General features: G+C 37.9%; 1 protein-coding gene across 3 annotated transcripts; it reads right to left on the reverse strand.

The window, feature by feature from the left end:
* Positions 1–27,821, reverse strand: SDH7 (succinate dehydrogenase subunit). 3 transcript variants are annotated; one of them, XR_016084200.1, is made up of 6 exons: positions 27,610–27,821; positions 27,438–27,506; positions 19,330–19,432; positions 5,369–5,490; positions 831–4,998; positions 1–741 (listed from the first exon to the last, which is right to left on the reverse strand). XR_016084200.1 is itself a non-coding variant. In XM_010256508.3 (5 exons), the coding sequence occupies exons 1-4, from the start codon at positions 27,664–27,666 to the stop codon at positions 5,408–5,410; spliced, it is 312 nt and encodes a 103-aa protein (XP_010254810.1). In that variant the 5' UTR covers positions 27,667–27,821; the 3' UTR covers positions 1–4,998; positions 5,369–5,407. The 3 variants fall into 3 exon arrangements, 2 of the variants coding, with proteins under 2 accessions (XP_010254810.1, XP_010254801.1); XM_010256508.3 differs by having other exon boundaries at positions 1–4,998; XM_010256499.3 differs by lacking the exons at positions 1–741; positions 831–4,998 and having other exon boundaries at positions 5,000–5,490.

The raw sequence follows: 27,821 nt of genomic DNA on the forward strand, positions 1-27,821 counted from the left end.
ATGCATAAAATGTGAATTATTGATATTTTGAATATTTATAACTTTACAGTGGAAATCAGAAATTTACAATGGACCTGTCTCTGTCTCTCTGAGTCGTATGCTGATATTCTGCCAACGTGTGATTCCTCTGCTGCTGCAAGACTCAAGTTCACGTCTGTCTTTGGTTTTCTATCGAGAAAACATCGAATCCACGTTCTGTGCACCTGTGGGTGCATTGATCGAGTGAACCCTCTAATCACGTTCGATCACGTCGAAATCGGCATTGAATGTGTAATGGTCGAGTTTCGAGGTCCGTCAACTGATTCCGTCCGGTTCAACTGCACGTAAAACGACAAAATCCATTCATCTGTTTTCATGACTTAGAACTCCCTCTCCCTCTTTTCATTTTGAAACCCTAGCACCTCCAAGCTCACTAGCGCCTTCACCCCAATCGGCGCCACTGGCGGCAAGGGACAAATCGTCCGAACAAGCGTCTGTACGTCTTCTTCCTCACCTTCCTCTTCTTCTTCCTCTCCCTCCGTTTCATATGTTTTGCATTCCCGGACCTGAGATGCCCTTTCCATTCCTTCTGCCTGAAAAACCCTCTGTTCTCCTTGTTGTTCCTGCCATACTTCCACTTAGCACGGGATGCAGATGGCCAGCAGAGTTCGTCTTCCACCATCCTCTCACTTGACCGGAAAGGCATACATCCATGTCCAAATTCTTCCGACAACAGCTGATATCCTCCCTGCTTACGATGACCTTCAGCAGAAAATAATTACTAAAAAAAAAGAAAAGAAAAGAAAAATTACAACAAAATTAAGACAACCATAGTATTCTAGATTATAGACCTTGTGAAGCAAGGGAGAGAACTTATAAGCAGTGACCAAATTCACAATAGAAGTAAAATCTCAGATATGTGGAAAATGAACAAAATTGGAGAAAATGATAAAAAAACAAAATCCAAGAACGCAAGCAATGGATCCTCGGCGAATAAAGAACACATTCAGTTTTTTTTCTTTTTTTTTGAGTTTTTTTCGTAGAACAAATTCTGAATTCTCGACTGGGAGGGGGACAGAGCCAACAAACAAGTTTTGGCGAGGAATCGATTAGGTTTACTCTCTATTACACCACACCCATCAACGCAAAAGGAAAAGGGTGAAAAGTATGGGCACGTAACCCTATTTTTGGAATAATCTAAGTACAGTGGGAAAAATGATTCTGAAACCCTAAATCTCCAGTGAAGCAATCACGGATCCGGCTACATGACCGGAGAAGAATGAGACTTTTCTCACCGAAAAATCCACTCCTGAACCCAAGAATTTAGACCTGAAAATTGGGTTGGGTGGGTCGGGTTCGGGTTGATATCGGGTCGGGTTGGATTGTCAAATTCTACATCTTAATCTTACATGTTCGGGTTAGGATTGATCCATGGGTCAATTCAGGCCATCCCAAAAAATAAGTAAAAATTATATGAAAATTGTCAAAATTAAAAGAATTAATCTTAAAATTTTAAATATAAAATAAAAAACTTAAATATTTAACAATTTAAAGAATAAACAATAAAAAGTAAAGAATACATAGAAAAAATTAAAGAATGGAAACTTCTAATAATACATAAATAATCCCGATTAAACTTGAAATCGGATCAGCGGATTGACCCATGAACCAACCGAATTCAGCCGTCTTTTCGGATCGGGTCGGATCAATTTCACATTCGGTAGTTAAATATGAGACCCTTCTTTTTTCGGGTTGGATTGAGTCGGGTTCGCGGGTTGGGTCAAATTTTTGTCAGATCTAGAAAAATCCTTTTGGCACTGCAAGTAAACACAGCTGACGCCCCGTCCTCCTGTCCTATTCCTATGGTCTATGTCATCTCACATCACATCCTTTATATTTTATTTTGTGGGGTATGGACCCAATAATCAAATGCCACGTGGACAAAATTGGATAATAGGACCATGGGCCTCTCACATGAAAGACTTTGGATCAACGCGGCTTCTTGTGTTGCTTGTAATCAGTTTTTAGATTTTGCCGAGTCAAGATTGTCTAGTTTTACAATGGTGACCATCTTCTTTAAATCACACAGGGCAACGAAAGGGAGACCGAGTCATGGGCCGTGTTATCAATCGATCAACTATTAAAACATAAATATTGTTGTTAGAAGTAGTGATCCATCATCCATGAGAAGAGTACGTCGAGTGTAGCTTACTTGAGATCTGATCCTCAACACAACAATAAGAGATATTATCTAAAATTCAACAACTTTTTGAAATTTCATAGAGCCCCCTATCAGTGAGTTTTATTGTCTAAAATTCACCGTTCATTAGTTTTTTTTTTTTTTTAATTTAGTGTTAATGGTTGTTAACAGAAATTGTCTATATAAGCATTTAGGTTGTATTTGGTTGCAATGCAATTTTATTTGTACTAGTACAAATGCATGAGAGTGTAAATGAAAAGAATGTAAATTCTTATTTAACTTTGCTTTAGGTTTTATTTTATTCTGCTTCATGTCTTAGTTTACTTTATTTGAACTGCAATCAAACAAATTAAGCTAAAATTTGAAACAAAAATAGGTCAGAATTTACATTTAAATCACTTGCACTGCCATGGTTTTACATCACTACAAATTTGTTTGCATTGCAACCAAATACAGCCTTAAGTATTTTACGTGACCAAATTACCCACGAAGAGCAAATGAAGTATAAATACAAACTCCTCTAACATATTCATACAACTATCCATAACCCATTACCTTACGTGACTAACCATGACACTCTCCCACTACTAATTGTCCCCATATATAAGGAACAAATTACCAACAAGTTTCACAACTGGGCCACATGGCTCTCCACTACATGCATGGCCCAACAACTAACAGAAAAAAATACCCACTACTTAATTCTTCTAATTTAAACTATATTTGATAAGTGGGCCCACTAATGGCCCATTAGTGGGTCCGTAACATCAAGTTTATTAAATTCATAAAACAATATGTAAACAGTAAGGATAGAGTTAGTCAATTTCTTAAACCATAGAGATTGTGGCCGAAAACAAACTGACGAAAACATTCTAATCCAAAAGTGAAAAGTATAAATTTCTTGGATGATTCAAAAGAAGGAAAAGAGGAAGAAGAAGGATTTAATTAAAGTCAGCATTAAAAAGAAAGGAAAAAAAAAAAGAACGAGTCCTTGATGAGCCCTACCTACCTAACTGTTACAGGGGTGACAGTAAGGCAGATATGTATGGAATTACATTTTTATTATAAGAGAAACAAATCTTCCAATCCTCTATCTATATCAATCTGGATTGGATTGGGTAGAAAAGAAAGTGTCAAAGTGGGAGCCCGTTTAATTGGAAGTCGGGGATTCTTTTATGGTATAACACTTTAAGTCTATAACATAACTGTCTGTTTCTGTTTCAACTTCCATCCACGATCCTTCTACTATTATTCTTTATTTCTTTTCCCAGCTTCCTTTTCAATTCTTTCAAGTTTCAAGCCCAAAGGTCATTGGACTGCATTCTTGTCTACCATTTCCATTATGGAATTATGACAGCATTACTAACTCATGTTAATGTATGTGGTAGCATAATAAAATCTATGATCCAAATTCTAAGCGGCTAACCGCTGCTTAGTATTTGGCTCTCTTTCAAGGATGACCCGTCAAATGTTGGGCCGTCCTAACGATCTAATTCACTGCATGCCCTATATCAGCTATCTTGGCCCAGAACCATGATCCAGATTCATTTCATATCCACTATGGCAGGAAGCCGTACAGAGGGCAATAAACCGTCCCCCTGACAACAGGTGACAAGGTATATAAGATTTAAGGCTCAGTTTGGAAAGAGTATAAATATAAGTATGTACAATACAAATTGATACAAAATACTAGATTTTGTACTCTTTCCAAACTAAGCCTAAAAAATTCAAAGCACAAGTCATGTTAGGCGGCTACCATGTGGGGTGGTCACATTGGCAATCAGGGCGTGGAGAGCCTGTCCCATTGGGTTTAAAGTTTAAACCTACTCCTGAAACAGAGGAATGTCAATTAACCAACTGAACTTCAACTCCAGATCACCAGCCAACAAAATGCATTCTAACACCCTAGACCCTACCAGTTTGATCTGACACCACATATCTCGATATAAAACTGAGGCTCAGCATAAAAGTGGGACACACCACGAGTGAAATGTGCGATGTCAGATGTTGATAGGGTGTTGGAATGCATTTTGTAGTGAGTCGGATCACCAGAAAACACATTCGAACACCCTACCAACTTGATCTGACACTTTACATCTCGATACAAAACTGGGCCCGTCATAAAAGTGAGACCCACCATGTATGCAACGTGTGGTTGTCAGATGTTGATAGGGTGTCGGAATGCACTTTGTTGGCAGGTGATCCGGACTCCTGAACTACTGGGTTCTCAGCATCTTAGGCAGAGTTTGGTAAGGTTTCAGAAAAACTACCGGTGTTTTCTGATTCGGGGGAACAAAAAATAGTTTGATTTCTCTCTCTCTGTTTTATTGGGTTTCATGGGAATCAGATAGGAAAACAATGGAAGCTTCTACTTGTTAATTATTACATCTTACCAAACAGCTAGCTTAGTTGGCAAGGCATAGGGTGTTTGGATCTAGACGTGCGATCAAATCTCGCCATAAATATACTAAGAAAAGATTTTTATTTTTATTTTTTTCTTTTCACTTGCTATGTTCAAACACCATAAGAAATCCCATTAATTAACTCCAAACGTGAAGTTAAAATCTCAAACTTGCTCCTCTAAATTGAACTCCGAGCGTCCATTTGAGTGACAGAAGAAACAACACAAGGAAAGGCAAGATATGCATGACCCTTCAGTAGAAGTAGGCCTCGCAAAATTATAATAGAAACGGGGAGAGGAGCAATGGAGCAATCAAGAGGAATTGGGTGTGGGATGACCTACAGAATAGAGTGCATGTTGGCGTGAATGGAAACTTAATCCTCCCACCGTTAATTTTCAAACTTCAAAGTCCGCATGCCTTGCAAAATTACAAGCTCAAATCAGATTTATTGAAGGGTTCCAGTAAACATAATTAATTCAGCTACATTAAAAAGATCCAGATGTCCCTAGAGCCAAGAAATGCTGGAAAATTACAGCCTCGCTTTTAGCATCAGGGCATTCCCTTGATCACTTGGGTGATTTGATACTAAGCTTATTGGCTGACATTTTCCACAACTCCAAACTGGGGAGAAAGAGGACGAAGCCAGCTCTTTTTACCACCATGCTTTCCAAGTTTCATTTAAACCAACTGAAGCCAACGGACTTGCTCCCACTTATTCAGACAACTTGAAACTACAATTTAATAACACTGATGGAAAACCTTCGGTAGGAGCAGCTAATGATCTCACCTAGAAAACTGAAATGCTTATGAGGGGATACATTGTTCATTATGCGCCCTCATTTATAGCCTGTGCCTGTTTACGAGATTCTTCCCGCATCACCGCTTTAACATAAATTTCATAACAACAACCTGAAATGATAAAGGAAATTAATAGCAACCTTGCAGAACTTTTGTTGAAGAACAAGGGAAAAAGCAAAAGTTGTTACTATCTAACACAATGAATTTGATAACAGCGACTACTTTATCCAAATATTAACAAAATCACAACACATCATGATTACCCAAACTACGATTTTTTTATGAATAACGGAAACTGATTTATTAAATTAATAGTGTACAGATGGGAAAAGGGAGAGAAACTCTCTTAGCTCACCCAAGTACAAAAATATAGTTACAACACAGCCCAAAATAGATGGACCCTTCCCACCCCCCTAATTTGATAATACATCAGCAAAGGAATTAGCATTCCTTTTTACCCATTGCACATTGATTTCCATTCCCTGAGACAGCCATTTAACCATTCTTTTCTCATTTATATAGCACCACCCATCAATCCTCCTCTTCCTTCTGCAGCTATTCAATAACTAACTTCAGTCCCCCTCAATTACTAGCTTCTGCATATTCAGTTCTTTAGCCTTTTTAAGACCTTCCAGCACAGCCATTATTTCAGCCCTCGAAGAATCACCAACACCAATTGATCCTGCGTAAACAGCAATAATTCTTCCTTCCTCATTTCTAAATATGACCCCTATACCTGAAGGACCCAGATTTCCTTCACTACTCCCATCAAAATTCAGCTTAACAAAACCACCTGGCAGAGGGGACCATAATGGTCTAGCCACAGCCTTGCTAGGCGCTGAATCAGCAACTGCCTTCCAATTTCTCACCAAATCATCTACATGGACTCCCTCAAATATATCAAGAGACTTCACCCAATGGATCACCCTAATTGTAATGACTTCAATTAAGGCATCCCTACTTCGGCCAACTAACAAAGGTAGAGAGGCAAACTAACAATGGATCACCCTAGGTATGGTTTTTCTTCCAATTAAGAGTATACTTCAATTGGGCTTAAGCTATAGCCTAATCATGCTGCAACCATGATATCAAGTTTTGACTCTAGTTTACTGTGTAGGAAGTACTATTGGGCTAGAAGATCTGCTAAGCCATTGGCAAACCTTGAAACTCAGTTGTAATAGCAGTTCCAACCATATGCCAAGGACCTTACTTTTGTAGTTGTGTTTCATTTCATACACCTACGGTCTGTCCTCAGCAGAACTCATTCATCTAATTAATAATATAAGAATTGTCATTTCCTTGTACATCTTCTGAGAATATGTATGAATCAGATGTTCCACCCCCTTCAAATCCTTAGTTTAAGGATGGCAAAGCTCCTCAAAACCTTGGTAATACAGACCAATGTTTTAAAACCCCACCCAGAGGTAATTAAAAAAAAAAAAAAGCGCCCAGAGCAGTAACTGCGTTTTCCTCTGGATCAAAGGTCAGTGCTTCAACCGTCCGGATCAATGAGTCAACCTGTAATGTCATAACAAAAAAAGGGCAGCCCAGCGCACGAGGCTCCCACCAATGCGGGGTCTGGAAGGGACAGATGTACACAGCCTTACCCCTGCACATAGAGAGAGGCTGTTTCAAAGATTTGAACCCTGGTCACAATGGAGCAACCCAACATTGCGCCAAGGCCCACCCTCTGTAATGTCATAAAAGCAAAAAATAAAATCACACAAAAATAACATGGGTCAACAGTTCAACTGTTGATGTAGGACCAGCTCAGTTCTAGTCCTTAGAGAATGTTGAATGGTCTTCTTGATCAGAGTTTTATAGCTGTTGATGGTTGTAATAGCTTCTTGAAGGAATAAGAGAGAAAATAGGGAGAGAAAAGAGAGAAAATACCTGGAATCACTCACAGGGTGCCTAGAATCATTCTTTTCTTTTTTATCAATAACAAGAAACTTTATTAAAGATATGAAATGTGAAGCTTAGGTACAAAGGGGAGGTAAAAAGACTTAACTCCCCACCAAAGAATAAAAGGAAAAATAAAAACATTATACCAAAAAGTCGAAACCCTATCCACCCCTTGCTTTGCCTAGAATCATTCTGGGGCATGGGAATCACTCACCATAGCAAGCATAAGTTGAAGGAAACTCAATAAACTTCATTGCCTTTGTGTAAAACGTCCATACATATTTATAGACTCTAAACTCAGAATAATCATAGGAGTCAAACTGTTAGACTCAATAATCCTAGGAGTCAAACTATTAGATTCAATAATCCTAGTAGGACTCAAACTATAATCCTACTTGTGCAATGACTCTGAAATTTTAAACATAAACAAACTATAACTAGACAAAACAAACCCAACATTGGACCCCACAGAAAATTGCAAAATGACAAAAATACCCCCTACTGTCCAAAAATACATAAATACATAAAATTTCATAAGTTTCCAATTTTGACTCTTCAGCTCCGGCATCAACTGTTGAGAGCTGACAGATCATTGAAAAAGCCAACGATTTTTTGAAATATGGCAGGTTAGAGGTTGGCCCAATCTGGAATTGTGATTGGGTCACAGTGTCATTGGTTTGACCACCAAGGTAAATGACAAGTTGAAAACACTGATACAATCCAAGGAAGAGAGAGAGAGAGAGATTTCCCCAGATCCAACAAGAATATTGAGATTTACCAGTCAAAATGTATCTCTACATCAAGATACAAAATCTAATCCCCAAGGAGGTTGTGAATCCTCTCTTTTCTTTACTTCTTCATTATCTTAATGCTCAAATACTAAATAATGCTGAATGGATATATCAAATGACAATTATAATTTAGGTTAGAAATGGTCTCCGGAGTCTATTTAAGAGGACTATAATACCATGGTTAACATTGTATTATCCAACACCACTTTGTTCAATAGATGTCGACTGCTAAAAGTTTGACCATGTATGACTTAGATGAATAATTCAACCATGGCCCTTCCAAGTTCATTGATGGGAGCTGCTCTTACTAGGGGCAAAGCTTAGGTTCTTTGGATCATTATGATTTTTGCAACCATCCCAAAGTGGAGAAGTAGGGATCTACTACAACCTTTAATTCACCTTCAAAAGCCAACCTCCAACAGGTTGGTCATCCTTAAAGCTGCATGATCCTAGTAAAAGATGTCCAACAAGAAAGTCCAAATCTCACCAGCCAAAACTACAAGGAAACAAGATAGAACAGGTTTTTGAACCTAAACAACCAAGTGTATTATATGCACCTACTTTTAGGAATATATTGCTCCTATGGAACTCTAAAAAGCTCAGAAACCTGATCTAGCCTTAGGTTGTCCGCCCAAAAACTTTACCAATTTAGATGGCATTTTGTAATGCTCCAATGAAACATTTCTAGTGTTCCAGGAGCAACCATGGAACAACGGATATATTCTTTTGGAATATCACTGAACACCACCTTATCTACGAGTTTGATGCTATGACTCTGATGGTTGCCAATTATAATCATTTATGCCCTTGGATAGCTATAATATGCATTTGAGCGATTATGAAGCTTATCCAGAGGTACGGATCATGTTTTCTGCATATGGAGAGAATCAAACTGCCCAAATGATCTTTTGTGGTAATCTTGGGAGGTGGACACCAAAAGTAATACTTGATATATTGAATCAACATAGGAAATTCATTCATACAAAAGCTCTTTGGGTATTATTTGAAATCAGATTGTTTCATTTTAGTCTTGGGTACAAATTTTACCTACACTATTTCACATGAAATTGATTTATTTCTTTGAAATCCTAATAACCAGGAATAGCTCCACTTTAGATGGTTAACTTTTTTCAGTATGAAGATGAAACTTTTCTCAAAAAACAAAAACAAAAAAATGATGCAGCCAGTACAGTTGTGTACCTGATCAATCTTCTTCCTACTCAAGTTCTTGAAGATATTTCTCATTTTCTCCCTTCCAAAAATTGCTTGGTCCTTCTCCTAATCTTTCTCGTCTTCACGTTTTGGATGTCTTTGTTTTGTTCATGTACCTCTACATGAACATATTAAGCTCTCAGCTCTATCTGCCTTATGTGTTTTCATGGTATATCATAAAGGCTTTCTTTGCTTTGATCCTTTTTTGTCACATTTGTATCTCTTGGCATGTTGTCTTCCTCGAATATGTTTCTTTATTTGCTAGTATTACTTGATTGTTTGCTTCTTTTGTTTCTGTTTTGCGGAGTTTTGATCCACAGGACATTGCTAAATCCCCTGACAAGAGAGATTTTCAGGTCTTTCGAGATAGATTGCTGACTATAGCTCTTGCAACTACCCCCCGACCTCCAAAACTTGATCAACAGCTTTCTTCACCCACTATAAGTGAAAAGTGATACTCCTAGTGTGTCTTCTATCCTTTATGTTCTACTTGTGTTTCTCGCCCTCCTAACCACCATGGTTTTTATGCAAACCAAAGCTCCTTGTCTGTTGTTTTATCCACCACAGATATCCTTATTCTTACCAATAGGCCATTAGTAATCTCCATTGGGAAATATAGGTGTAATGAAAGGAATATCTTCGAAATATTGAAAAAAATAATGAAAATTTTAAAATAAATTAACAAAATAGACAAAAAATTGAAAATTGTATTGTATTGTTAACTCTCCCTTGACAAGGGATCCAGATTCCAGAATTCAGGTACAGCTCTCTCATTTACTTCCAGCACCTACTTTGCTTGTATTGTATTGTATTGTATTGTATTGTATTGTATTGTATTGTATTGTATTGTATTGTATTGTATTGTATTGTATTGTATTAACAAAATATATCGGGCCAAGCCGGACTGCAGATCATATCGAGCCAGACCAAATCGTGCTGGACCGCGGACAGCACGGCCTGATTTACAGCTCTTTTGGGAAAGAAGTTATGGATGCAAAAATTCAAGCACTAAATGAGAATGACACTTAGGATTTGGTGCCTGCTCCTCCAAATGCATCTATTATTGTGAGTTGTTAACAATAATACTATAAAGCAATGTTTTGAAACGCAAAGGCATGGCATGGCATTTCACTACTTGAAGGTGTAAGGTGTAGGGGCGTTCAAATCGGTTGATAAACCGAAAGCCGAACCAAACCAAATCAAATAAGCTAATTTGGTTCGGTTAATTCGGGTATCAATTTGGTTCAGTTTTATTTTCTAAAAAATATCGGTTTTTGGTTCCAGTTCAGTTTGACTGAAATTTTCAATCGAACCGAACCAAAAACCAAATTAATGTTGTCATTTAGTTAAGTATATTTTTTTATGAATGTTATTTAGTTAAGTATATTAAACATTAATGTTTTATTTAATACTTTATGCTAATTAATTATTATATTTCCCAATGAACAATTTATTAATTCCCCATTGGGTTTAGGCCCATTCCAACTTTTAATTAATTAATTAGTTAAATCCTAGACTCATTATTAATTGTTCATTAATCATTAATTATTTTTGAAAATGGCCAATTCACCAATTTGGCATAGGGCTTCAGGCCTATTCTAGCTTTTAATTAATAATAACTAATTAATTAAAACCATTGGGATTTGGGGTCATTCTAACTTTTAATTAATAATAGTTAATTAATTAAAACCATTGGGTTTTGGGGCCACTTTAAGTTTTAATTAATAACACTTATTAAATGCTTATCATTTATGTGGAACTAGGGTCCAAGTCCAACCAAACCAAACCAAACCGAATTCAGTTAAGGTCGGTTCGGTTCAAAAATATAATCGGTTCGGTTCGGTTAATGGAAATGGTAAAACCAAATAGTCAGTTAGGTCATCGGTTTGAACCGAACCGACCGATTGTACACCCCTAGTAAGGGGTATGTAGTTCAGAACATAAGAGACATAAGCCTAAGCCTAAACCTCCTTAAGAGGAGGGGGAAAGAGGATTTCATTTTTTTGGTTTTTTTATGAAATAGGTTGCATTTGTTTCTTTCTACCTTTTCTGTATGAGGCATGCATGAGAAGCATGAGGCCTACATCTGCTATAAGATGAGGCTCATTTGATGGCACAGGGATATAAAGTTATAAACAGCAGTATGGTATTATTTATGATGAGACAGCTCTAGTTGCCAAAATGACCACAACTCTGTTTTCTTTTAGCCTTATCTACTGTTTGGCAATGGACCAGTTTTTTAAATGGATGTGAATAATGCTTTTCTTCATGGATATTTGAAGGAGATTAATGTCCTCCTAGCTATTGTGATGATCCTTCTCTTGTATGTCAGTTGAAGAAAACTTTATATGGGTTAAAACAAGCTCACAAAGCATGGTTTGGAGTGTTTCAAAGAAGTTATATTAGCTGCCGGATACATTTGGAGTTCTTTTGATTATTCTTTATTTGTTCATCAAGGACCTCATGGGTCATGGCCTTACTATACCCTTGTTGTATGTCGATGATATTTTGGTGACTGGGATGATGGGATGGTAAGGATTAATGACCTCAAGTATCTTCTTAACAACTTTATATCGGCAACTTTTTGATGAACAATAATAAATTTATTAATTCAGAAGCTGATTTAGAGTTGTGAATTCATATAACATCCGAGGAAAAGGCGCGAACTGCAGCCCCACCTTGAATCTTACAAGTAAACTAGGAAAGAAATACAAGAATCACAGCTGAGCCCAAACAATTCTTCCCTATTTGCCCCTTGCTTGGCTAACACATCTGACAAAGTATTTGTTGATCTCCCCACCCACTGTACAATGACCAACATATTCCTTGTCAACCAACTGAATTTCTTCATTTCATTCTTGTAGCGCCATATAGCCTCTCCAGGATTTTTCAACCAACCTACCACCACTTTGGAGTCCCCTTCGATTATTAGGTGTTGTACCCCCAGCTGGTTTGCAAATTGCACCCCTTGTACAGCAGCTAATAGCTTTATATCGGCAACTTTTAGGATCACTTATCTATTTGATTATGACTTGGCTTGACATTTCTCATGCAGTTCAAGTTGCAGGTTAATTTGTTTTTGCCCCTTGCCATCCTCCCATTTGATAGTTGTTCATAGGATCTAAAATCTGTTCCTGGTACTTTACCAAAAGGGCTGCACTTGTCCTCTTCTTCTTCCATTCATTTGAGGGCTTATGCTGATGCTAATTGGGCTGACTACCCAAACACACATCGTTCTATTACTGGATGGTGTGTGTTTATGAGTGAGTGTCTTATCTCCTAGAAGTGGAAGAAGCACCAAAGAATCTCTGACTCTTTTACTAAAACAAAGTATTGAGCTATGTCATCTGTTTGCAGTGAGATTGTTTTGCTACAAACTCTTTTTGTTGACCTTGGTGTTGTTCTTCCTTCATCCATTCCTCTCTATACCAATAATACCAGTACAATAAAGATTGTTTCTAATCATGTTTTACATGAGAGTACTAAATACATCAAGGTGGACGGTGACTTCATCGGAGATTTATTTCTTGTTGCTCTCACTCTTCCTCATGTAGCCTTTGACTTACAGATTGACAATGTTGAGGATTTAATCAGTTCTGTGCAGATTTAGCAGTAATCTTTTATATGTTTATTGTTTAGATAGGAAGTGGGGACCACAACACTCTTGTTGGGCCCTTTGTTGATTGCCTTTTTAAGTGTTTTATGCAGTTTTAGATGCTTGCCACCCTATAAGGGCATATTTGTCATTGTACTCCACTTTATATTTTTAATATAAATACTAGTGAAGGGGGTGGCCAGATTATGAGCTCTCTTTTCTCTCTCAAACCTCTTCATCTTCTTCTTCTTATCTCTTCTCTTCTTCAAGAAAACATCTTTTCTTTTCCAGATTTTTTAATTCAGCAAGATTTCTACTTGGTATCAGAGCAAGGTTACGGTTTCTTGGAGTTCCCCCATGCAACCCTAGATCAGCCGATTGCATGAGGAGATAAAGGGTTAATCGATCTACTTCAGACTACCTAGTTCTTGGATTTTTTGGTGTATTTCAGTCATCAAGAAGGTGATCTATGTTTTGGCATCAAAATCAGGAAGAACTGGAGTGCGGGGAAGAATCCTACAAAAGTTAGACTCTTCATTCTTGATTTGATCTTGGGCGCTTGGACCTTGTTGGACTTCTCTAGGGTTTTTAGAGTGGGCGGTTGGGTTTTTGGATATTTTTAAACTTTCTAGAGTGATCGGGTCACTCTTCTCTCCAGTGGGAGACGGTGGGAGAAGAGGGTTTTCTCCTTCCAGAAAGGTCAGCCGCCACTGTGAGTGAGATCGATCTGATCTTAGAGACTTTCTACCTAGTGCTTTGCTGGTTTTGAATTGTTTGAAGCCAAGATGGAGGGCTGGAGTACTGAGCAAAAGTCCACTGGTAACATGGGTCCAGGTGTTTGAGGTACAAGTGATATGTTTGGGTCTAGAATTATTACCACAGTTAAATTGGATGGTACAAATTATTTAGAATGGGCACAATCAGCCAAGATGGCCATTGGTGCTCGTGGAAAACTAGGGTACATAATTAGGGAAGAAAAGAGACTTGATACAAATTCCTCCCGATGGGTACAAGAGAATTACATGGTGATGTCCTAGCTATGTAATTCTATGTTACCCCACGTTGGCAAAAATTTTCTATGGGCTAATACAAGAAAGGAGATTTGGGATGGAGTGACTGAAACCTATTCCCAGAAACAGAATGTAGCCAAAGCCTATCAGTTAAGGAATCAGGTGATTAGTATAAAACAGGGAGATAAACCTCTTGCCATGTATTTCTCCATGCTGAAAACCCTTTGGCAAGAGATAGATCACTTAGAAACTGTAGTTTGGGAAAGTGAGCATGATGCAGCAACCTATCAGAAGAATAGGGTTTTTGAATTATTGACCAAGTTAAACCCTGAATTCAACATTGCTAGGCAACATATCCTTTCTAGAGAGAGTGTGGCACTTTCTCAAGCCTATGCCTTTGTTTTTGGAGAGGAGAGTAGGAGAAATATCATGCTAAGACAACCTGGGATTGATCAGTCAACTATGGTTAGTACAACCAAACCCAAGCCAGATGGAGACAAGGGGAGCAGTGAGACTAAGAGGGAGGACAAGGACTTGGTGTGTGATTATTGTAAGAAGACTAAGCATACCAGAGACACTTGCTAGAAGCTCTACCCACACCTCATACCAGCTCGGGTCAAGAACAAGAAGGAAAATGCAAATGTGGCAATTACAAAAGACTCTTCGGGACCCCTTACCCAAGCTGATTGGGAGACCATTGCAGTAGTAGCAGTCAAAACCGAATTGGAGAAGTTTGGACAGCTTATAAGTAAGAAGGATTCAGCTAGTTCTAGTTCTTCAGATGGATAGCAGAGTGCAGGAGCTAATCACACCACCTCTTTTGCCCAATACAGGTAGCTCATATGCAACTACAAATTATGCATCCACCTCAGGTAAGGAGGGACCTCCCTGGATTATAGACTCAGGAGCATCTAAACACAACTAACATACCTACCATTTTCAGTTCTTACCAATTGTGCTCTGGTAGAGACAGTCTCTACAGCAGATGGTTCACATGTCCCTATTGTTGGTAAAGGGACAGTTAGAGTGACCAATAATATTACTTTATCCTTTGTCTTAAATGTCCCTAGACTTCATACTAACCTTCTTTCTGTTATTTCTTTGACAAAATATTTGAATTGTTCAGTGATCTTCCTCCCTGGTAATTGTGTTTTGCAAGACCTGGGTCAAAGAGGACGATTGGGAGTGGTTGTGAGGTGAATGGAGTCTACATGAGATACCAAGAAATCAGAGCCACCATATTAGTAGCATTAGTAGTAGTGGATCAGAGTCAGTGAGTCAGATTAGGCTCTAGCATAATCGGTTAGGTCATCTTTCTTTCAAGTCATTAAAGTTTTTGTTTCCAAAGTTGTTTGAGTCTGTCTAGTTATCTAGTTTGGAGTGTGAAAGTTGTCAATTGGGAAAGCATTGTAAACATTCTTTTAAATCAAGTAATAAAAGTACTTTTGCTTTTGATGTTGTTCACACTGATGTATGGGGACCATATCATATTCCTTCCATGGGTAGCTACCATTATTTCCTCTTGTTTGTGGATGATTACACGCGGTATTCTTAGACATATTTAATGAGATCCCGTGATGAGGTGCCTAATTTGGTACAACAGTTTCACCAGATGGTTCTCACACAATTTGGAGTGAGAACTAAGGTCTTCAGATCAAATAATGCCAAAGAATACTTTGAGAAGGATTTGGCCACATACCTTTTGGAGCATGGTGTAATTCATCAAAGTAGTTGTGCATATACACCGCAACAGAATGGAGTAGTAGAGAGGAAAAATAGACACATTGTGGAGGTGGCAAGAAAGTCTTATGGTGTGTGCTTCAGTTCCTATTCGTTTCTGAGGAGATGCAGTTCTCACAATTGTGCATTTGATTAACCGTGTCCCTTCACATACTTTGGGGTTTAAGGTGTCATTCAATCATATTTTTCCAGATGGGGAGGTGTTTCATATACCTTTGAGGGTTTTTGGGTGTGTTTACTTTGTTCACATTCTTGGCCCTCATCGCAAGAAATTGGATCCTAACGCCAAGAGATGTGTTTTCCTTGGGTATGCTCAAAACCGAAAGGGGTATTGTTGTTATGGTCTTGTGTCAAGGAGCAGATTTGTCACTATGGATGTTACTTTTTTTTAGTCTGCTTTCTTTTTCTCTGGTGGTTCTCCTCAGGGGGAGAGTTCCATTACCTGATCCACTACAGGCAGCCACACAACACTATTAGCGTTGCTGCTAGAAGAGGGTCGATTCCACACATGGTCAACTAGAAGAACCTGCACCACTCTCTATCAATCCTTCTGAGGTTCCAGATTCAGCAAATACAGTTCCAGGTATTCCCCTTGAGCCTGAGCTGAGCCTGTTACTTTTCCTAATGATAATGCTTTTATACCTAACACTATTGTTGTAGCCGATCCCATTGACCTTGATCTTCCCATTGCACTTCGCAAAGGGAAGAGAAAGTGTATTGCCCATTGCATCTCACACCATCTCTCCTATAATGCCTTATCATCCTTCTACCGAACATTCCTTTCTTCCTTGGATTTTGTGTCTATACTCAGGAATGTTACTGAAGCTCTCTCCAAATTTGAGTGGAAAATAGCCATGCAAGAAGAGATGAAAACCTTGGTTAAGAACCAGACTTGGAGATAGTTGATCTTCCTCCAGACAAGGAGACAATTGGATGTAGATGGGTGTTCATTGTAAAATGCAGGGCTGATGGCAGTATAGAGGTACAAGGCAAGGTTGGTCGCAAAAGGCTATACACAAACCTATGTTGTTGATTATCTGGAGACCTTTGCACCAATTACTAAGATGAGTTCAGTTCGAATACTCCTGTCTCTAGCAGCCACCTATTCATGGCCCGATTTCAGGTTGATGTTAAAAATGCATTCCTTAATGGTGATTTGCAGGAGGTATATATGGACATCCCAGCTAGTTTTTATGACAATGTTGGTAAAAGAAAAGTTTGTAAGCTGAAAAAATCAATGTATGGTTTGAAACAGTCACCTAGGGCATGGTTTGACAGTTCAGAGGGGCACTTATTAGTTTTGGGTACACACAAACCCAATCTGATCACACCCTCTTTATGAAAAGGAGAGATGCACTTGTGTCAATTCTGATTGTGTATGTGGATGATATGGTAGTTACAGGAAATGATCTGAAGGAGATTGATGCTCTCGAGAAATCATTACAGCAAGAGCTTGAGATCAAAGATCTTGGTGAGCTAAAATACTTCTTGGGGATTGAGGTTGCAAGATCCAAGCATGGGATTTTCATCTCTCAGAGGAAGTATGTACTAGACCTACTACGGGAGACTAGGAACCTATTGACCCAAATCATAGAATTAATGTTGTGGACAGTGAGTTGGTTAAGGATGGGGGGAGATATCAAAGAATGGTAGGCCAACTATCATATTTGTGAATGACACGTCCAAATATCTCCTATGTTGTCAGTGCCGTGAGTCAGTACATGCATGCACCTCGAGTTCAGCACTGGGAATCCATTGAAATAATATTTGCATACCTGAAGAAGAACCCTGACAAAGTTATTATTTTCTCAGACCATGAAAATTTAAAATTGGAGTCCCATACAGATGCAGATTTGGATAGGTTGTTTAGATGACAGGAGATCTACATCAGGGGTATGTACCTTTGTGGGTGGAAACTTGATTTCATGGAAGAGTAAAAAACAAGCAGTTGTGGCTAGATCAAGTGCAGAGGTTGAATATAGATCTATGCTCATGGTGTCTCAAAACTACTTTGGGTTAGGTCCCTACTGAGTGAGATTGGGATAAAAGCAGAGGAACCTATGGTGTTATATTGTGACAACCAAGCTCCAATCAATATTGCCCACAATCCAATTCAGCGTGACAGGACAAAACACATTGAAGTTGATAGGCACTTCATAAGAGAAAGAGTAACAACCAGAGAAGTTTGTTTGCCTTATGTCTCTCTAGAATTGCAGTTGGCTGATGTCCTCACTAAAGGAGTTGCAAAGAACAAGCTTGAACATGATCTACGCAAGTTGGGAATGTGTGACATTTACTCTCAACTTGAGGGGGAGTGTTGAGGATTTAATCAGTTTTGTGCAGATTTAGCAGTAATCTTTTATATGTTTATTGTTTAGATAGGAAGTGGGGACCACAACACTCTTGTTGGGCCCTTTGTTGGTTGCCTTTTAAGTGTTTTATGCAGTTTTAGATGCTTGCCACCCTATAAGGGCATATTTGTCATTGTACTCCACTTTATATTTTTAATATAAATACTAGTGAAGGGGGCGGCCAGATTATGAGCTCTCTTTTTCTCTCTCAAACCTCTTCCTCTTCTTCTTCTTCTCTCTTCTTTTCCTCAAGAAAACATCTTTTCTTTTACAGATTTTTAATAAAGCAAGGTTTCTACTGATGACACCTTCACCAAGGCTATACCTCACTCCAGACATCCCTTTCTTGTTAACAAACTAATGCTTATGTCCCTGCATTAGTTTGAGGGGGAGCATAGAGAATAGAAGACAAGCTTTGGTACCGACTTGTTCATTTCAGCAAGGGAAAATTAAATAGGAAAAAAAATCAAGTAGGAAGAGAGTTTCAACAAGGTAGAAGAGGAGGAAGAGAGAAACAAAAGAACAGAATTCTGGGAAGAACAAATTGCAGGATCCTAATTGGAGTCCTATGAGAATTTATACTCTTTTATAATTTGATGTAAGATTACATAAATATCCCCCATAGGGTGGCAGCGGTTATACATCACTGAAAGATCTAAATACAAGGCCCAAGGCCTACTAACAGGTCCAAACTAGATAAAGAACATAGAACATAAATAACAAACTAACAAAGATAGATAGGTCCACTGTACGCTTATCTTCTCCGCAGTGTCCAGTAGGAGACTGAACAAATTACAAGCCTCCAAACAAGAAAAAATGTCAAAAAGACCAACCAATTTTAGTTTTAGAAGCCTTAGTATGGATATAAAATCTCAAACAGAAAATGCAAAGAATTACAATAAAGTGAAAACTTTCATTCATAAAGTTCATAATTTTACCATTTTGAGTTACATATACGAAACAAGTTAACCAACTTGGTAGTTTATCAATTATAACTGCCATTAAAAAGCACTGTTTTAAATTCTTTAACCTATTGACCACAATTATAGGATAACCTCTTTAAATTACTGGAGGCACATAATCTATATTCTATAATTACAACCAACCATGGGAATTTAAAGGAACAGAAAGCTTACCATAAACATTGCACATTTTAACACCATAGAAAGTGAACTCTAAAAAAGTACAATCTATTTAACCCCAGTTTTCCTTCCTCTTCCTCTCCCACCCTCCCCCTTTTCCTTGAGACTGTTTGGTTTTAAGGAAAAGGTGGGGAAAGGAAGAGAACACAGCCTTAATCATTGCCCAAAACCAGTAGTAAATCCAATTTATAATAAGTGGCATACCAGCAACAACAACAATAGTGAGGATATCTCCAATACGTTTGAGTCGCCACACACTCTTCTTATGTGATTTGAACCGCTTTAATGCAGGATCTTCTTCCAAGAGCTGTAACAAAAAACAACTGCTTTGTTCAATAGGAAGGAAAGTGCATGAGAACCACTGAACTCAGATGCCACTGACAAATTGATTTAGTCTTTCTAGAAGAAAGGAAAAAAATGCAACTCTAAAGACATCTTTAATAGCCAAATAATTCCTCAAAAAATAAATTCATCACATTTTTTCACATGGAAGTGAGCAACGATTTCTTCAACTGAGTGTAAAAGAAACCAAAACCTTCATTTTTATTTTCTTCTTTTTCTATTTTGCTTGGGTTGTTTATATTTAAAAAGCAAACTGGAATGAGGATTTTCTTTTTTGCTTCTGATTATGTGCATATGTCTGATGGCCATGTAATGTATAATCTTTTTGAGTATGAGACTCCCATATACTAAATCACAAAGGGCATAGCACTGATCAGAGAGGAATCATGGAACAGCCAAACAGGATTCTTGTAGCCAACCCCACATAGTTGGGATAAGGCTTTGTTGAGTTGAATATATACCTTATCATAAGAGAAAAATCTGATTGGAGGGGTAAAAGCGATGACAAATTTGAGAAATGAAAAGATAGCATGCTCTACCAACAAACCATTATCTTTAAATCCGAAGGATCCCATTGCTTATTTTTTTATAAATGAGAGTAGTTTTATTAATTCAAATAACGAAAGTATAATCAGCCTAAGAGGAGGCACAAGATGTTACCTCCCCTGAGGACTGAACCATATACACTAAACATACCCAAGCCTGAAACACAATTACAAAGTAGCCCAAAACAGATCTCCCCTTGACACCCCTTGCTTGGCTAGAGAATCAGCCATTGCATTTGCTGATCTGCTGACCCATTGAAACCTGACAGTCATATTTCTTGTCATCCATTTAACTTTCTTTAACAGATCCCTGTAGCCCCAACAAGCTGTTTCTGGACTTATCAGCCAGCCCACTACTACCTTGGAATCCCCTTCTACTATCAAATTGGTCACTCCAATTTGACTAGCCATCTGTATACCTTGTACCGCTGCTAGTAACTCTGCCCTTACAGAATCACCTTCACCCAGTGTTCCTGAAAATAAAGACAACATATTGCTGTCTGTCTCTCAAAATCCCTCCAATTCCGGATGGCCTTGGGTTACCTTGGCAGCTGCCATCAAAATTCAATTTTACCATTCCATCCGGTGGGGGTTTTCATTCAGCTTGTGATTTGTTCTTGGTGGAGACTGTAGAAGCCACTGCTGCCCAGTTTCTCCTTTAGTCATCAAAGGAGTAATCTGCCAACAAATGTGAAGATTTTAACCACGAGATTGTCCTTGTCAATATGCATTCCTTGATTCCAGCAAGACTTCTTTCCTTTTCTTGAAATATTCTAGCATTTCTCTCCTCCCATTGCTTATTAACTCAACAATAATTGCATTAGTTACAAACTTGCAAGTTGCGAAGACTCTAGTAATAACTATTTGTTGTCTACCCAATCCCAGAAATTTTCTGTGCACCTGTGAAAGAGTGAAGGTCCACTCCCTCTTTTTCATGTCAAGCCTTCAACAACATATCATCCTTTTTTTTTTGATAAATGAGTAAGATTTTATTAAACCAGCAAATAAGAGTTACACACATCCCATGGAAAGGCACGAGATGCGACTTTACTTTAAAGTTAGTTACAGAATTATAAGTACAAAAGAAATTACACAGAAGCCCAAAAAGTATCCCAGAGAACCCCTTGTTTTGCAAGTGGATCAGCCATTGAGTTGGTTGATCTGCCTATCCACTGAACTATGACTGTCATATTCCTTGTTAACCATTTAACTTTTTTGAGAAGATCTCTAAAATCCCAAATCACAGTGTCCAGATCCTTCAGCCAACCCACTATCACCTGGGAATCCCCTTCAATAATCAGATGCTCTATGCCTAGCTGATTTGCAAGCTGGATTCCTTAACAACATATCATCCTTTTACTACTACATTACCCACTGCCTGATCCTCTCCTGCTCAAGTGCCCAATGCATAAAAAGTCTTGGCTGTCCGGACAAGTTCTTTGCCTTTCTCAAAGCATTAGTGGATGACCTGGCAAGGTCCCCACTCCAGTCACATCCTCCCCAAAGTCTGAAACACCACCAGGCAATGAGGCCCCCAACCAAGTTCAGAACTTTTTTTTATTTGGATACAATCATACAACACATATTATCAAGACATAAGGCTTTACAATCACAAGTAAACATGAAATCTATAAAAGCATTGCACTCACTAGTCATCTGAGTGCTTTATCCAGCACATGATTACTTGTACCAGAATGTGATGGGAAAAAACATGGTGGTTTATAGTATTTCATCTTCTTGATTTCCTGTTTTGTTTACCAGCTGCAATTCTGAATTCAAAAGACAAATTTGTTCTCTCCCACCGGGATCAACTAATTCCAACGACTTCATCTTCCCACCCTTTCTCTTTAGTCCTTCTTGAAATTTTTTTGTGGGACCAGCTCTAACCAATCTGAGCTTCAGCCTAGAGAAAACTTTAGTTACATGGACAATATGCATCTTGCTAGAATCCCGAGACTTCTTAGGGCCCAATCCAACCTCATTAGCTTCACATCTTTCCTCATTCTTCCTCTTACACCCAGATCGACACCCAGCTTACCAACCACAACCTCCTCAAACAAGCTGGAATGTCAAGATGAAAACTTGTCTTCACTGATAAACCTATTAGCTGCATGTCCGGCGGAGCCACCCTCTTCAGCATCAACAAAAAATTTTTTTCTTCATAATATTGTTCAGATGTTTCTTATTATCCCCCACTCCTCCCATCCACAACTTCACCCCTTCAACATCCTCTTTTGAAACTCTCATACACAAATCCACCAAGGAAAGGCTGGAGTCTTGAGATGGCCAGGTAGGATTGTCTTGATCACGTGTCCCTGAAGACAGACCAGCCTTACCAATAAGACAACCGTTCCTGGAACCAACGATTGTTTTCAATGTAAAACAATTGCTGGTGTGTCCATATTTTATTGGGGTTTGCAAGAAAGTATGTTCTCTATACTCCCTACCCTTGGCATAACCCACTCTTGTGCATTGTGTGTAACCCCCCCCCCCAAAATTTTGCTAAATTGTCATCCAGACTGTTAGCCAACCTAGGGATCCATCTGAATAAGTTAGATTGGACGCAGGTATTTGAATTCCATGATCAGAAATCTAAGGGTCTAAGGACCTTCTTCACCTGAAATGAACCAGCTTACAGCCACTTGGCAGTCTCCTTCAACCTCAATCCATTTCAACTTCCAACCTGCATCCATTGCTAGCTTAGGACCTTGACATAGTGCAAGTAGTTCTGCTCTTATGGAGTTGCCAACCCCCATTGACCCTGCATAACTAATCAAAATTTGATCTACCTGGTCTCCAAAAGCGCCATTATACTTGATTGACCCAGGTTTCCAAGGAAGCTTTCATAAAGTTCAATTTAATGCCCCTCCCCCAAACCAGGGACATTCCAAACTGCATTTATTTCATGCCTCCATGATGAGTGGCTAGCTACAATGGATCATTACCTTAGGATAGAATGAAGCTTTTCCTAAACATAGAGTAATCCAAAAGTGCATCCCCATTTCAATGACCCAACTTCAATTCTATGGTAAACATCTGTTTCAATATCTATCTACTTGTAGATCATTTTTTATCAATGACAGAATTTCATTAATTAATTAATTATTTAATAAGAAAATTACACAAGAGAGGAGAGGTAACCTTTCTTAACTCTTCCCCATCGGGGGAAAAAAAAACAAATTAACAGATTACAATTGTGCCCAAAACATTCCTTCACACCCCTTGTTTCACTAGAACATCAGCAAAAGCATTAGTAGTTCTTTTACGTTTTAACCTAGCAAACCTTCACCTCCGTATCTTGAGTTAGCCACTTGAATTCTTCTTCTCACCGCTGAATATCCAGAAACCACTCCCCTCCTTTTGCAGCCAATCTACTACCAGCTTTGAATCACCTTCTATAATCAGCTTTTTCGCATTCATATCCTTTGCCTTTTGCACTCCCTCCCTCACAGCCAGAATCTCAGCTTGTATATCATCATTTGGGCTGCATTTAGTTTGAAAGAAAATAAGAGAGAAACAGAAAATTGAGGGAAGGTTCTTAAGGAATTTCACAAAATTTGTTGAGAACTTCCCCTCAACTTTCTATTTCTCTCTTATTTTCTACCAAATCAATCATGGCCCTGAGGTATTCTCAGACATCAACTTTCTGTTTCTCTCTTATTAGGTTCCAAAGCATCACTCTAATCGATTCAGCTGTCTTAATCCCAACTAGTAGCTAATGACCTTGCCCTCATGATGGGGCAATGACACATATTTATTTTTGGTACCACTATTTACAAGACAAATCTTAGAAGCCTTTAGAGCCTAAGATATCAGCTAATCCATTAACTGACCTTCATGTCCACTTGAAACATGCACCAATCTCACTTGAAACATGCAACCCTTCATCCATCTACACCATCTTGCTCCAAAACTCCTACGGTTGAGAACTTCCATAAGTCTACCATGTCATTAGCATTTTCCAAATCCAACTTACAAACCTACCCCTTTTCCTTCTCCCTTCTACTAAACCCTACACATTCATTGGCAATGAGTATTTGATTCATTACTTGTCTCCCAAAAACAAAGGTCTCTTGATTTGGAGAGATCAGCAAAGGGAGGACATTTTTTTTCTTAGGATCAACACCTTATACATGATTCCCACCAAACCTATAGGTCTGAAATCCTTCAACTGAATTGCATCCACTTTCTTTGGTATCAAGGCAATAAAGTTGCATTTGCTTCCGAATTGAATTTCCCCTCTCAAAGAATTCTTCAAAAACCTCCATTAAGTCGCCCCCAATAATCTCCCAACAATATTGATAGAATGCCATTGTAAACAAGGTTTGAAATGTCGAAGTTGGTGGAAATGTCGGTCATCCAAATATAAGAAACATGTCGGTAATGTCAGAAATATCGTACGGAAATGTTGTAAAAATTATAGATATGGTGGAAACATTGTAAAATGTGCAAAATATAGAATGGTATTTTATGAAATGATAGAAGAGGCATAGGTACACCTTTTTAAATTATTATCTTATTCTAAATCATTAAACAAAGCTAAGAAACTAAGGTTATAGACAAAAGAATATGTTCTAAAGTTGCCCTATAAACCTTAAGATTTAGAGTTTCATAATAGAATGAGTTAAAACAAAATTCAAACTCATAGAAAATGTAAATGGTTGTAATAGATTAACTAAATAATCTATTACACAAACAAAAAAACTAATTTTAACTTCATATTTGAAATGAATATTGAGTTAGCTCAAAGTGATAATCATATAAGTTAGGTGGACAATAACTTGCTACTTCATATACCTACAATATTGTCACCAACTTATGTTATAATACTATCTCTTGTACTCCACATAGTATTGGAAGTGTTCAATGTGGAATATGTCAATTCCAGTAAATTTTCATGTTATTACCCATGGAAGTGGAAATGGAAGTATGCCATGGAAACTCTCTCTTGTACTCCACATAGTGTTGATAGTGTTCATTGGGGAAATGTCGATTCCAATAAAATTTCATGTCGCTACCCATGGAAATGGAAATATTAGGGAAATTAGGGACATTTTAAACCATCATCAAGATCATAAATCCATAGAGAAAATTGCACTTTTCACTTCTTGTAATTCAAAATTCTCTTCCAAAGTGTCCAACAATTCTCTATACACAACCCTCCATTCCAAATCCTCTAAACCTTCTCTTAAACTCCTCGGACAGTCAGACACTCATAAAGTGTCTTGAAGTGGTTCACAAAGGTTTGTGCCTTTGCTACTTATTGAACAAGGAAACAAAATGTTTTTAAATCTATATGGGACTGACATTGTTTAGTCCTTTTTTCTGAGAGGGAGACCTAGCCATGCTTTGAGGGAGAAGCCTTCCTCCATGATGGCTTTGCTTCAATAATATTAATTTTGGGTTTCGCCAACGTAACACAACCCTCCTTTATCCAGCCTTGGGATTGGCAGTTTAAGGCAAAATAACCATCCTCCTTAGTTCCAACTGTTCTTAAGCATCATTTAAGTTCTAAATATTCATTTATACCCCTTTGTCCTACCAAGAAGAATTATCTTTTCTTATTAATGAGAAAAAAAAGATTGGTTTATGAGATGATATAAAAAAGGTGATAACTATTAATAAATGGATTTTCCAAAACAAAGAAACTAAATAGAAAAAAAAAAGCTATTGTTGTACAAAAAATCCCTATCCACAGCAAATTTTGTGAGACTAATGGTTGTTACATTCGCCTCTCTCTAGAGATTCATCTAATTTGAACCAGTGTTACATGGAAACAGATATGGGAATCACAATCCAACTAATTATTGTTTGGGAGTCTGACTCAAAAAATGGGAAAAAAAAGAATTGTGAATCTATCTATAAAAAACATGAACTATTAAAATAGACCATATTTTATTGAATTTCAACATTATGAACTTATAGGAAAAGGTCTAAAAGATTATTTTGTTACTTAAATAACATTTTATAGGAAAAATGAGATTTATTATGTACATTAATGTTGATTCTTATGTTGACTAAACAAGGAGAAAAAAAAAGTCATATGGAAGTTTCAAGGAGAAAATTTATGTGGGGATTGTTCCATGTAAATTGTTGATTATTATGTACATTAATTGTTGATTCTTATTTTGACTAAACAAGGAGAAAAAGAAAAATGTCATATGGAACTTAATCAGATAAATTGTTCCCACAAGATCCCCCCCCTTTCAACTAGAGCTATACATCTTCATTTTTTTAATATAAAAGATTTTTATTAAAAATAAAGAAAAATGAGATCCTCCTTCTTCCTCCTCATCCCCCTCCTTTTAAAGAGGCTTACACCTCCTTGTGTTCGGGAGGCTTATTCCCTCTTACGTTCTGAATTATGCCTCACGCCTCTAGATAGTGGAATGCCTCGCATCACGCCTCCACATTTTAAAACATTGGTTGAAATTACTTTATCATTGACTTCTCTCTAAGGCAATGAAGACATTAGCACATGAAGAATAATTTAAAATGGAACAGTTTTTTAGTCCTATTCCTTAATGGGATTTAAAATGACAAAAGAAACAAATGATTTGCAGATTCAAAGCTAGTGCTTATATCAAGCAGTATAGCAGATTGGATCATTTTTCTAATTTATTAGGTGCTCCTCTATAAAACAAACAATATAGTATCATAAAAAAGATAAGAAACTAGAATTACCACCATCAAGCAGAGTTGGTGTCATCCGGATCAACCAATCACTTGATTCATCAGCATGAAAGTTATACATCAAATAAAAGTTTCTGTTCCTGTTTTAGAATGATTCTCATGCAAACCTAAAAATGAGATGGAACGTTTTAAAATAGCGTTGCTTTAATGGGCACGTTTTCAATAGGAAACGATAGGCGAAAAGAAAAAGAAAAACAGATTAGATCTAGACATGTTGGAAATATACAAAAAGCGCCAAACTAGTGTTTCTTCAACCTTACTAGGATTCGGTTTACAACTGATCATTGTAGTAAGTGAAACGCTATTGGCAAGTTGGTAAGTAGGACAGCCTGCAGAATTTGTTTGGGATAGATATTTTGCTGAGCTCGGAAACAGAATCACCGCCTCTCTACTGATTTTAGTGCCCCCTGAAACAAAAGTTTGTTTTATTTCATTCAATTGATGAAGTCGGGTTTTAGTTTCAGATCAAAACTTCGTAATCTTTGATCAATCGTTGCTAGATTCATTCTGCGGTTTCTTACATCATGATAACCATCGTCATACCCCCCCCCCCCAAAACAAAACAATGAAAAACACAACAATTATAGAGGAATTTCCCAGAATTCTGGATGCATCAGATAAAAGTTCTTTTGAAAAGGAAGTGAAGAAACAACATAGCGATCTAGATGACTCTAACAAACAACTGAGCTAAACTGGGAAAAAACCGACAGAAAGAGGGAAATGAGTACTCACAGCTTTCTCGCGAGGCCCTGGTTCGATGTGCAACTGGCGACGTGAGAAAGCAAAGGAATCTCCCGTCTTCTGCTCAACACAAGCACAATAAATTTAAGGGAGAATGACTGCGTTTTTGCATGATTGTTTAGTGAAAGAATAACGGTTCAAGAAAGAAGAACAAAGAAACCACCTGAGAATTTGGTCGAAAACGGGAAAACATCGCGGTTTGCTTCAGTAGGTAGGCCATTACTGCGATATCAAAACCTTGATTAAAGAGAATCACCAGAGAGAGATGTCCAGCGGCGACAGCTGCGAAGCTGAATGGCTTCCCACCGTCATTGAAAAAACTACCAATAGTTTTCTTTACGGAAGCGGATCTGCTAGGTGGGTCGTTTAGCGGGC

Source organism: Nelumbo nucifera, chromosome 3 (assembly GCF_055504915.1).
Source record: "Nelumbo nucifera cultivar China Antique chromosome 3, China Antique-T2T, whole genome shotgun sequence".
In the NCBI taxonomy this organism is placed as follows: Eukaryota; Viridiplantae; Streptophyta; class Magnoliopsida; order Proteales; family Nelumbonaceae; genus Nelumbo; species Nelumbo nucifera.